This window comes from Oncorhynchus gorbuscha, linkage group LG17 (genome assembly GCF_021184085.1).
Source record: "Oncorhynchus gorbuscha isolate QuinsamMale2020 ecotype Even-year linkage group LG17, OgorEven_v1.0, whole genome shotgun sequence".
Taxonomy (NCBI): domain Eukaryota; kingdom Metazoa; phylum Chordata; class Actinopteri; order Salmoniformes; family Salmonidae; genus Oncorhynchus; species Oncorhynchus gorbuscha.
The window spans coordinates 8,240,480-8,253,997 of record NC_060189.1 but is presented as its reverse complement, the minus strand read 5'-3'; the positions used below and the strand labels follow the sequence as shown (position 1 = coordinate 8,253,997).

Sequence of the window (13,518 nt, the reverse complement as noted above, 5' to 3'; positions counted from 1 at the left end):
CACTCCCTCCGCTGCTTCTCAAACACTCAGATGTCTGTTCACTTCATGTCAGAGAAGTGAGTCCAACAATTACGCCACCAAAAATATGACAGATGCGAATGACAGTGTTTAATTAAATGAAAACAAATCCTTTTGAAAGCTGAATTTGATATGCAAATGAACACATTCAGTTCAGCAATGATGTTGCTGTTTCGTCCAGACATTCAATTTCAATTTACTGCAGAGTTCATCTCGCTACTGTATTGAAGATTCAGTGACATATGCAGATCTAGCTTCATGAATAAGACATCGCATGGATCCCTTGACCTCAAATATTTTTAACTTCTCCTGTATCCATGATGGGTTGCAGTCAGAGGTAGAGAGATGGGTTGTAGCCAGAGGTAGAGAGATGGGTTGTAGCCAGAGGTAGAGAGATGGGTTGTAGCCAGAGGTAGAGAGATGGGTTGTAGCCAGAGGTAGGGAGATGGGTTGTAGCCAGAGGTAGGGAGATGGGTTGTAGCCAGAGGTAGGGAGATGGGTTGTAGCCAGAGGTAGGGAGATGGGTTGTAGCCAGAGGTAGGGAGATGGGTTGTAGCCAGAGGTAGGGAGATGGGTTGTAGCCAGAGGTAGGGAGATGGGTTGTAGCCAGAGGTAGGGAGATGGGTTGTAGCCAGAGGTAGGGAGATGGGTTGTAGCCAGAGGTAGGGAGATGGGTTGTAGCCAGAGGTAGGGAGATGGGTTGTAGCCAGAGGTAGGGAGATGGGTTGTAGCCAGAGGTAGGGAGATGGGTTGTAGCCAGAGGTAGGGAGATGGGTTGTAGCCAGAGGTAGGGAGATGGGTTGTAGCCAGAGGTAGGGAGATGGGTTGTAGCCAGAGGTAGGGAGATGGGTTGTAGCCAGAGGTAGGGAGATGGGTTGTAGCCAGAGGTAGGGAGATGGGTTGTAGCCAGAGGTAGGGAGATGGGTTGTAGCCAGAGGTAGGGAGATGGGTTGTAGCCAGAGGTAGGGAGATGGGTTGTAGCCAGAGGTAGGGAGATGGGTTGTAGCCAGAGGTAGGGAGATGGGTTGTAGCCAGAGGTAGGGAGATGGGTTGTAGCCAGAGGTAGGGAGATGGGTTGTAGCCAGAGGTAGGGAGATGGGTTGTAGCCAGAGGTAGGGAGATGGGTTGTAGCCAGAGGTAGGGAGATGGGTTGTAGCCAGAGGTAGGGAGATGGGTTGTAGCCAGAGGTAGGGAGATGGGTTGTAGCCAGAGGTAGAGGGACGGGTTGTAGCCAGAGGTAGCGGGACGGGTTGTAGCCAGAGGTAGCGGGACGGGTTGTAGCCAGAGGTAGCGGGACGGGTTGTAGCCAGAGGTAGCGGGACGGGTTGTAGCCAGAGGTAGCGGGACGGGTTGTAGCCAGCGGTAGCGGGACGGGTTGTAGCCAGCGGTAGCGGGACGGGTTGTAACCAGCGGTAGCGGGACGGGTTGTAGCCAGCGGTAGCGGGACGGGTTGTAGCCAGCGGTAGAGGGACGGGTTGTAGCCAGCGGTAGAGGGACGGGTTGTAGCCAGCGGTAGAGGGACGGGTTGTAGCCAGAGGTAGAGGGACGGGTTGTAGCCAGAGGTAGAGGGACGGGTTGTAGCCAGAGGTAGAGGGACGGGTTGTAGCCAGAGGTAGAGGGACGGGTTGTAGCCAGAGGTAGAGGGACGGGTTGTAGCCAGAGGCAGAGAGATAGACAGCAAGTCTTATACCATGATGACTGCACCAAAAGTGAACTGCCAATCATGTTCTGGCTGCTTGAATGATTGGACCTTCCCAGAACCCCGCACAGACGGCTTGGCACTGATAGAATGTCAGACTTGGAAAGAAGAAAAACATTTGAGCTGGCTCAAAACACTAGCCTTTAAATCCAAGTTATTCAATTTGGATCCACATGAAAAAAATACTATGGTCTAAATACTGTAGTATTACTATATTTATATACACTGTAGTGTTTTTGTGGACATGACTGTAGTGTACTATAAGGGAAAGGGAAAGGGGGGATACCTAGTCAGTTACACAACTGACTGCATTCAACTGAAATGTGTCTTTTAACCTAGCATAGTATTTACTGTAGTGTTTTTGCAGACATGACTGTAGTATACTATAGTGTTCACTGTAGTATTTTTGCAGACAATGATGGTAGTGTTCTATAGTGTATTTGCGAACATGACTGTAGTAAATGTAAGCAATAAAGCCTGAGCGGGTGTGGTATTTGGCCAATATGTCACGCCCAAGGGGTTGTTCTTATGCAAGATGCAACACGGAGTGCCTGGATACAGCCCTTAGCTGTGGTATATTGGCAATAAACCACAAACCCCTGAGGTGCCTTATTGCTATTATAAACTGGTTACCAATGTAATTAGAGCAGTAAAACATTTTGTCATACACGTGGTATACAGTCTGATATAACATAGCTTTCAGCCAAACAGCATTCGGGGCTCGAACAACCCAGTTTATAATGTAGTAACACCTGCCGACTAGGGTTAGCTAAAACTACCAGACTACGATAGTTACTGTTTAATGAGGAGAACACCTCAACCAGAACATGAGACACACAGGTTTGTGACAGGCCACCTATTGAGTTGGGTCAACAGTTCTGAGCAATGCAACAGACCAGACAACTCAACATAGCAAAAATGTTTATGACAATTGTAACATCTAAACTTAGAGAGGTTCTAGGCCCATTAAAGGGAAACAGTAGAGGCAGATATAAAGAAACAATGTTTTTTAAAGCTTAGAGGATTAGGTTTGCTTGTTTGACAGATAAATAACTAACTTCCACTAGAAAGCTTTCTGAAATATAACAGTGCTCTCACAGATATTCAGCTGGCCGAGTTCACAAGATGAACAAACAGTGACAAACAATACTGTCATTTTGATTGTAGAAAATAAAGAACAGTGAACCACTGCATTTACATGAACAGTAGATATTGTAGAAATAGAAATGATTTCTTAAGAAGACAGTCACCTTTATTTGAGGGCTCAGTCAATAAACTGCCTGGACCTCAAATCAGCAAAGTCTCTCCAAACAAACCAACTGAAAACAAAATTATATCATTGCAGTGAATACTGCAGTAATGTCCTCAAAAACACTAAAGTGAATAATCATAATTATTATACTATACATACTATACATAATGAACATCTTCAATATTGTCACACATGCAGAACAATTGACCACAAGCCAAACATGTTTTGGGGGCGGCAGGTAGCCTCGTGGTTAGATCGTTGGGCCAGTAGCTGAAATGTTGCTGGATTGAATCCCCGAGCTGACAAGGTGATCTGTCGTTCTGCCCCTGAACAAGGAAGTTAACCCACTGTTCCTAGGCCGTCATTGTAAATAAGAATTTGTTCTTAACTGACTTGCCTAGTTAAATAAAGGTAAAATAAAATACAAAATATTCAAGATAGCATGGTCACAAAATGGTTGCTCACAGAAACAACCCAACAACTTATATTCGAAACACACAAATGATCTTCCAGGTACAAAGCCGGAACACCAAGGGGTGCTTCTATACATTTTCTGCACATCCTCCCCTAAAATGGGGGCCCAGGGAAACTAACCAAAACTTTGGTTCCTAGTCTGTCACACATTCTTCAGTTACAAGACTGATTGAGGTTCTGGTTCTGGTGATGGTGATACCTACTATCTACTGTGGAACTCTGGGTGAAGAGCAGGCGGGGGCAGAGATGCACTTCAGTCGAAGAGTCTTTCTAGATTCAGGTACTGGAGATGATACATGGCAGGAAATGATTGACAGTTGTTGACATGAGGCTCGTCTTGAATGGAGACTTGGTTGGCTTTGCATGGAGTATGGTTTATCTATCAATCAAATGTATTTTGTAGTAACCTGGTATATTTATGTTTACCAATATATGGCAGTATTGACTGCAGAATATGTCATATGCTAAAACAGTGAAGAAAGTAGAGGAAGATGAGTCAAGGGTTTGGGATTCTGAGAGGATCCCTGTGAGTAGTAGATCTGTGCCAGAACAGAGGGATAGGCCAACGAGTGATATACTTTATGCTTCAGTAAGGTTGGCTTGTTAGTGTTCATAGCAATGGTTATCAACTGTACCACAGAGATGAAACACAAACCACAGAATATAGATGTTGTGGTGGCAGCTGCAGAGAACTATTTGGGTATACAAGATTTGACTTCAGAAGGTTTACAGTGTGTGTTGGGTGTTGGTGTCCCGTTCTCCCAGGCCGTTGGCATGGTGCAGGAGCAGATGGGGTCAAAGTAGTGGAAGGGGGGAGTAGGTTTTTAATGAATGGATTGTATCACCAAGTGTCATGGATTTATATTATAGTCCAGTTGTGGGTGGTAATGCAACATATTGGATGCCAACCACTGTTAAACCAGAAAGAAGAAGAGAAGAGAAACGTATGAAAGCACCCCTTGGTCATGCTCACGTGAGAGCTTTGTACCTGGAAGGTCCTTTGTGTGTATAGACTGTAAGTCATTGCTGTTGGTTGATTTCTTTGATGAACCATTTTGTGACCATGCTGTCCAAGAAGAAATGTTTGGAGTGTGGTCGACTGTTCTGAATTGTATGTTTTCAGTTTGACGATCACCGAGTTTATTCACGTGACAATATTCAAGATGTTCATTATGTAAAACCACTGCAATAATTTCCTACTGTTTTCAGTTGGTTTGTTTGGAGAGGCTTTGCTGGTTTAAGGTCCAGGCAGTTTATTGGCAGAGTCCTCCGATAGTGACCCTTTAAGTAAAGTCATTTGTATTTCAAAAAAATACTGTTTATGTAAATGCAGTGTTTAACTGTTATTAATTTTCTACTATCAGAAGAACATTATTGTTTGTTCTTAGTCCTCTTGTGAACTTGGTCAGCTGAACACTGTTGTATTTCAGAAAGCTATATAGTGGAAGTAACAGATCAAAGCCATTTTGGTGTACTCTTGTTAATGTGCATTATATCTATCCAACAAGCTAATCCTATATGGTTTAAACAAATTTGTTTCTTCTTGGGCCTCCTGAGTGGTGCTGTGGTCCACTAGAGATTCTGGGTTCGAGTCCAGGCTCTGTCACTACCGGGAGACCCATGGGGCGGTGCAGAATTGGCCCAGCGTCGTCCGGGTTTGGGGAGGGTTTGGCCCGGCAGGGATGTCCTTGGCCCATCGCGCACTGGTGACTCCTGTGGCGGTTCAAGCACAATGCACGCTGACACGGTCGCCAGGTGTACAGTGTTATCCTCCTACCCATTGGTGCAGCTGGCTTCTGGGTTAAGTGGGCATTGTCAAGAAGCAGTGCATGTTGGTTGGGTTGCGTTTCAGAGTACACACGGCTCTCGACCTTCACCTCTCCCGAGTCTGTACGGGAGTTGAAGCGATGAGACAAGACTGTAACTACCAATTGGATACCACAACATTTGAGATGAAAAAATGGATAAAAAATAAATAAATTACAAAAAAAAGTTGTCTGCCTTTGTACAGTTTTCCTTTAATTGGCCTAGAATCACTAACGTTTAGATGTAATGCATTTTTGTTTATTTTTTGCGAAGGTGTGTTAGGTGGCCTATCACAAACCTGTGTGTCTTATGTTCTGGTTGAGAGAATGCCAAGAGTGTGCAAAACTGTCATCAAGCAAACCGTTTGGTAGCTACTTTGCAGAATCTCAAATATAAAATATATTTGTTCTGGTTGAGGTGTTCTCCTCATTAAACAGTAACTGGTGTAGAGTCTTAATGTTCTGGTCGAGGTGTTCTCCTCATTAAACAGTAACTGGTGTAGAGTCTTAATGTTCTGGTTGAGGTGTTCTCCTCATTAAACAGTAACTGGTGTAGAGTCTTAATGTTCTGGTTGAGGTGTTCTCCTCATTAAACAGTAACTGGTGTAGAGTCTTATGTTCTGGTTGAGGTGTTCTCATTAAACAGTAACTGGTGTAGAGTCTTATGTTCTGGTTGAGGTGTTCTCATTAAACAGTAACTGGTGTAGAGTCTTATGTTCTGGTTGAGGTGTTCTCCTCATTAAACAGTAACTGGTGTATCTTATGTTCTGGTTGAGGTGTTCTCCTCATTAAACAGTAACTGGTGTAGAGTCTTATGTTCTGGTTGAGGTGTTCTCCTCATTAAACAGTAACTGGTGTAGAGTCTTAATGTTCTGTTTGAGGTGTTCTCCTACTGAGGTGTTTTCCTCATTAAACAGTAACTGGTGTAGAGTCTTAAGTTCTGGTTGAGGTGTTCTCCTCATTAAACAGTAACTGGTGTAGAGTCTTAATGTTCTGGTTGAGGTGTTCTCCTCATTAATCAGTAACTGGTGTAGAGTCTTAATGTTCTGTTTGAGGTGTTCTCCTTCGTTAAACATTAACTGATGTAGAGTCTTAATGTTCTGGTTGAGGTGTTCTCCTTCGTTAAACATTAACTGGTGTAGAGTCTTAATGTTCTGGTTGAGGTGTTCTCCTACTGAGGTGTTCTCCTCGTTAAACATTAACTGGTGTAGAGTCTTAATGTTCTGGTTGAGGTGTTCTCCTTCGTTAAACAGTAACTGGTGTAGAGTCTTATGTTCTGGTTGAGGTGTTCTCCTACTGAGGTGTTCTCCTCAGTAAACTGTTACTGGTGTAGTTTTGCCATTTTAGTTAACCCTAGTCGGCAGGTGTTACTACAGTCATGTCCGCAAAAACATTACAGTAAATAATGCAGGATACTAGTCAAGTCGTCAAAAACACTACAGTAAATACTGTAGCATACTAAAGTCATGTCTGCAAAAACACTACAGTGAAAACTATAGTATCTAGTAATACTACAGTAATTAGACCATAGTATACTCTAGTATTTTTTTCATGTGGGTTAACTGTAGCTGTTGGGCCACAATGGAAATATATTTTAAATACATTTTTTAAACGTTTTATTCTCGAACAAATCTCTAAATGCGTTGTATCCACATTTGTGGTTGTATTGAGTTTTTAAATAGTCAAATAAATCAAGGGATACTACAGTGTGGAGTATAGCATACTACACAATTATATAGTAAGCACTACACAATCGAGGGAGAACCTCAGAGGAAATCCCCGGCATGAGCTCCCCAAGGACAGCTCAAATCAAAACAGCATTGACGAAGCTAGCAGCTAGCAGTGAAGCTAGCAGCTAGCAGTGAAGCTAGCAGCTAGCAGTGAAGCTAGCAGCTAGCAGTGAAGCTAGCAGCTAGCAGTAAAGCTAGCTAGCAGCCCAATCGATATAAAAATGATTTAGTAAGCAATATACGATTGAGAGATCCTTCAGTGTGGAGTATAGTATTCTACAGTATACAAACGTTTACAACAGCATTCTGTAGATTTTTATAGGAAGTACTATAGTAATCTTTAGTATTTTTTTATGTGGGCGAACGCAGGCTACATGAACACACGTCCAAATTGTTTGCCTCTTTTCTCCGAGGTCATTTTATTCTATTCAAATCCACACACGAGAAGTGTTTCCATATGTTAAACCCTGAACATATGCTACTCACTGAACCAAGAAAATGGATACCCACGTCATTGTCATCCTATGGGGCCATATTTTGGTGAGGCATGCTACCGAGAAGACTGACATCACAGGATGGCCACATTAGCAGAGTCATGTGGGGGTGGGGAGGGGGGAAGAGACTCATTCTCTAAAAATAGACAATAGAAAAGTAGGTCAGGGTACATTGCAGGCAGCTGGCACACAGGAAGTACAATACTTTAAGTTTTTCCCTTTGTTGTGCAATCTGATGGAACAGCCTTAACCTTTAGCTCATTAGCTATTTTGGGCCTATGCTTTTTAATTACCATAACCCCCCCCCCCCCAATATGAGTATAAATTAATTTTCCCGACTCAAAAATGTTCTTATGTTGCATTATGGCCTCCCAATATTCTCAACATTACATCCATTATTTTCATTTCAAACAGCACATTTCAAACACATTGCAATGAACTACTCTACTCTGCACGATAGGAGGCTACCTCAATAAGGATAGTAGAAAATTACATTAATTTCAAGCTACTTGGGGGAATGACTCATGAGTATATCATTGAAGCTCCAGCTCTGTGATACTGAAGGCTTCAGTTCTGGCTGTTCATATGGGGGGGATCAATATTGGAAACATCCCGGCTCGTCAGTCTCCCGTGCACAACTTTGTGAAGTCTAATAAGATAAGGTTATTATTTTTTATCTCTCGTTTCTAAAGATGAATAATATCCTTGGTTTATTGCATACATCTTGCTCCTCTCAAATAGTCTGTGCTTTACATCAGCCGGGGAAATGCAGGGTACTGCACCCGGGTAACATTGTGTGAATCAGCAGAGGCAGACGTTTTTCCTGAACAGAAGAAAAATTAATTGCCCTAGTTATATGGACTGTGTCTTTAGCCATACCTCTGTTTATTTCACTGTTTCTACATGCTAGTTTTATGGACTGTAGCCTCGTCACGAACCCTGAAGTTCCATGTCAGAAATCATCTAAAGAGGGGTCAGAACCCAGTGTAAATCAGTGACGCCTCTCAACACGTCAAACCAATCAAATGCCTTGCTAGGGCGGCGCTCCAAAAGGTGCTCAGCAGATCAGTGCGTTAGGAGTAAACAGTGCGTGAGGGCAAAACATTTCAACAAAACTCGCAATATACAAAACTCGGTATATAGTTTGCCTCATATACGTTGTCTACTGGTATAATTTTTAATTGTTTGCACGTTGAGCTGTATGTTCTCAATGTGTGAGTTTAGCCATGCTCTGCTTCAGATGACAGATGCCCATAAGGCCAGTAATTCCATCATACTGTATTGGTGATGCATTACATATGATAAGCTGCAAAAATGGATTTACACAGCTGATCTACTGAGAGAGAGTGACAATCAAATCAAACAGATTGGTGATCTTGCAACAAAAAGGAAATGTTGATTTGAGAACACAGCACAAAGACACATTACAGACATAACCCCCATAACCCATAACTTCCCCTCTTTGTTGCAGGATTGTGATGAATCAACATTGACACTAGTTCATTTTGCATAATAGTTTAACAATTAAAAACAGTTTTAAAGATTTCTTCAATTCAAAGAATCAATACTTCATCACTTCAAAATGTACAAATAAGTGAACTGGTATTTAAAGATTAGACATGTTACTCTAAACAAAAATAGATAACTGCGTGGTAACAAGTAGGTTATTAGTACTAAAGCATTATTTCAGGTGAACAGAAATAAATCCATACCAGCGGTGACCAACCTTTCTCCACTGATCCCTGATCTACTGGGTGACCAACCTTTCTCCACTGATCCCTGATCTACTGGGTGACCAACCTTTCTCCAATGATCCCTGATCTACTGGGTGACCAACCTTTCTCCACTGATCCCTGATCTACTGGGTGACCAACCTTTCTCCACTGATCCCTGATCTACTGGGTGACCAACCTTTCTCCACTGATCCCTGATCTACTGGGTGACCAACCTTTCTCCACTGATCCCTGATCTACTGGGTGACCAACCTTTCTCCACTGATCCCTGATCTACTGGGTGACCAACCTTTCTCCACTGATCCATCTACTGGGTGATCCCACTGATCCCTGATCTACTGGGTGACCAACCTTTCTCCACTGATCCCTGATCTACTGGGTGACCAACCTTTCTCCACTCCCTGATCTACTGATCCCTGATCTACTGGGTGACCAACCTTTCTCCACTGATCCCTGATCTACTGGGTGACCAACCTTCTACTCCACTGATCCCTGATCTACTGGGTGACCAACCTTTCTCCACTGATCCCTGATCTACTGGGTGACCAACCTTTCTCCAATGATCCCTGATCTACTGGGTGACCAACCTTTCTCCAATGATCCCTGATCTACTGGGTGACCAACCTTTCTCCAATGATCCCTGGATCTACTGGGTGATCCCTGATCTACTGGGTGACCAACCTTTCTCCACTGATCCCTGATCTACTGGGTGACCAACCTTTCTCCACTGATCCCTGATCTACTGGGTGACCAACCTTTCTCCACTGATCCCTGATCTACTGGGTGACCAACCTTTCTCCACTGATCCCTGATCTACTGGGTGACCAACCTTTCTCCACTGATCCCTGATCTACTGGGTGACCAACCTTTCTCCACTGATCCCTGATCTACTGGGTGACCAACCTTTCTCCACTGATCCCTGATCTACTGGGTGACCAACCTTTCTCCACTGATCCCTGATCTACTGGGTGAGCAGACTTCTATACCCACCCAGCAATAGCACAGTTGATTATCAACTCATTTATTTTGATAAGTTGAATCGGGTGTGTTATTGCTAGGCTGGAATAAAAGTTATTTAGCTCCCCGAGTGGCGCAGCGGTCTAAGGCACTGCATCTCAGTGCAAGAGGCATCATTACAGTACCTGGTTTAAATCCAAGCTGTATCGCCCTGATTGGGTCTCCCAGAGGGCGGAAGCACAATATTGGCCCAGCAGAGTCCGGGTTTGGATGGGGTAGGCCGTCATTGTAAATATTCATTTTTTCTTAACTGACTTGCCTGGTTAAATCCATGCTTTAAAAAAACAGAACACTCACACACCTCCTGCAGGGTTGGCCTGCTCCAACTGTAACAGGTCTATACATTGTGTGTGATTTTGCTAACATTTTTGCTAACATACTGTAGGTAGGCCTACACATATAACCCATGGCATATAGGATATACCCTTAGTCTCTTGCAACCTCTCTTTTCATCTGCAAACAGGCTTTCACAGCTTTCCATATCTGAGTATAGAAAACACAACAACGAAACGGGCTTCATTATACTCTAATCAAACAGCACTGAATATTGTGATGCTCTGTCCTCAAAGATTTCCCCTCTAGGAACTGGAGAAGATTTTTATAATGAGCTAGATTCTACGTATGGGTGGTTACTCTCAACCAACCTTTTTGGGGTCCTTACGAAAACAAAAATAATAGGTCATCTTCTCTATATTTTTGGTGGTAGCCATGTGGATGAATGGAAACACAGTGTTTAGAAGCAGTATAGAAGGTGTTGTGACGTTTGACCAGTGTTCTCCAATTTCAATTTCAATAAATATACACTTGATAACTTGGAAAACTAGCATTGGCAACAACAACTACCCAGACGGAGAACTGTGACGCACACAACACATTGTGCCCCTTCTACTCACTTGGAAATTGGAGACAAAACAAACATCAAAATGTAAACATCAGTGAATAGACTAGCCAGATTTACATTTGCTGTCAAAGAGCATTGCAGTAGCTAATTAACTTTACATATCTGAATTGTTATCCCACAGTTAGTTCGTTAGCTAGCTAGTTGAAGTTGTTCACAGATAATTAGCCACCGCTCGCTAGCCACCGTGACGCTGTCGTGTCAAAAGCCTGTCACCAAAAAAGGTCTCCAGATGTGTTTATATTTCATCGATTGTCATATAAACCACTTTTATACCTTATTGAAAAGCATTGATATGACCAGTTACATCTGTGTTTCTCATTGAACCTGACATTTAATTTATTTGATATTTTCTTCCTCAACAGCACCTCCTACAGTCCGAATCATCCATTCTGGCCATGCATGCAACGTCGAGGAGGAGCGCTATACCGAACGCGTCTACACCATCCGGGAGGGAGAGACCCTGGAGCTAGCCTGTCTGGTCTCGGGCCACCCTCGACCTCAGGTGAGATCCTCACTGCACTATCCCCAGATCCAGTTGACTGACGTACAGCCTTGTCTGTGCCATATCACTAGAATGACTGGAACGGACATTACCATTCAACTTAACCTTTTGTGATGGATGGACCAGCGACAATATTGAGTTTACCCGTGACTGTACCAGTCAAGTTGCCGTGGTCTGAGCATAGAATTTGAGTTACTTGGCCTCCTGAGTGGTACAGTGGTCTAAGGCACTGCATCGTAGTGCTAGCTTTGCCACTAGAGATTCTGGATTTGAGTCCAGGCTCTGTCGCAGCTGGCAGCGACCGAGAGACGCATGGGGCAGCGCACAATTGGCCCAGCGTTGTCCGGGTTTGGCCGGCAGGGATATCCTTGTCCCATTGCACACTAGCGACTCCTGTGGCGGGCCGGGCGCATTGCATGCTGACACGGTTGCCTGGTGTACGCCGTTTCCTCCGACACATTGGTGAGGCTGGCTTCTGGATTATGTGGGCATTGTGACAAGAAGCAGTGCGCTTGGTTGGGTTGTGCACTGCTCTTGACCTTCGCCTCTCTCGAGTCCGTACTTGAATGAGACAAGACAGTAACTAGCAATTGAATATCACGAAATGGGGGAGAAAAAGGGCAACAATTTTTTTGGGGGGAATTAGAATTACTAGATCAGACACTAATTTAAGTCAACGTTGCTCAAAGGGTGTACCAGTCAAGTTGCCATGGTAACTAGCATTTCTATTTGTACGGCTCCTGTAAAATTCTCCACCTCTTAGACTTCCACTCCACTCTGCCATAAATTTGCCGGAGCTGAGTGGCAGCGCGTCATCAAGCACTCTCAGTCGCAAGGCCTCTTTAGGTCGCGGCACGCTGTTCTGTCCGGGTCTTTCCATGTGCAAATGAGTGCAATCAGACCGAGTGAAGAGGAGCTCCCCATTGGGGTGAAAACGGCCACAGGAGAAATCATCAGATGTTCTCTACTACAGAACTACCCAGGGAATAAAACATTTACACTAAAAGCGAGAGAGAGCTGGAAAAAACGAGTGCATACTACATTTCTCATGGAGTCTTCATGAATGCGTGTGATAGTCATCTTTTATTACTCAGCATAGTTAAGTGAATGAATGGTAAAGGCATACATGGAGTTGAGACAGTGGATGATGAAGATGGGGGGTGGGGTCACTGAGGGTGGGATGTTTTGTTGTAGGATTGTGTATGTGATGTGCTAGGACCCTGATGACAGATGGTTTCATTCATCTCCACTATATTACAGTACAGTTCCACAGTAATGAATTGACTGAGGTCCAATTGTCCAACCTATTTGACCACAGAGCGATGGCACCATGGCGGCTTACAATGAAACCGGGTACTAAACTATAACACCATTTCATTGGGTGGATGGACTTTAAACACGCTGTAGATTTCCAGAGCTTGGCTTCTGGGGCTCGTCACTGATGGAGCATCGGGGCACCATCCAGCCGTGGCATCGACTGCCTTGTCCCCCAACTGACAGAAGTGTTAGCCTGCTAAAGCCAGGGGTGTGCCAGCCAGAGGCACAGAGCCATAATGCCAAGAATATTGTTATTCTCTGCTGTTGTAGACTCTGATGTTGTAGACTCTGCTGTTCTAGACTCTGCTGTTCTAGCTAGGTCAAATTATATGTTCATTCCACACTTTCCACACTTTTTTGCTACAGACGCGAGATTGAGAATGCTTTTTTTTTACCCTCAGTGATGAGCATTATAATCTCTCTTTTCCAGAAGAGTAGGTTCCATCGACATTTGCTTCAAGACATTTTGTACTAGGTTGCACTTTTGTACTGTTGCAATAGATTTAAATATATGATTAGGCTTTTGTCTATTTGTTTGAATGGAACTTCAACATAGGGAGTTTTTTCTAGGATGTT

General features: G+C 43.7%; 1 protein-coding gene across 1 annotated transcript in view; it reads left to right on the top strand.

Moving 5' to 3' along the window:
- mdga2a (MAM domain containing glycosylphosphatidylinositol anchor 2a) overlaps nt 1-13,518 on the top strand; it is a 205,828-nt gene that overhangs the window by 43,787 nt on the left and 148,523 nt on the right. Inside the window, exon 2 of the mRNA XM_046309248.1 lies at nt 11,486-11,625. Within this exon, the coding sequence (XP_046165204.1) occupies nt 11,486-11,625 (140 nt within the window). The remainder of the gene's footprint in view (nt 1-11,485; nt 11,626-13,518) is intronic.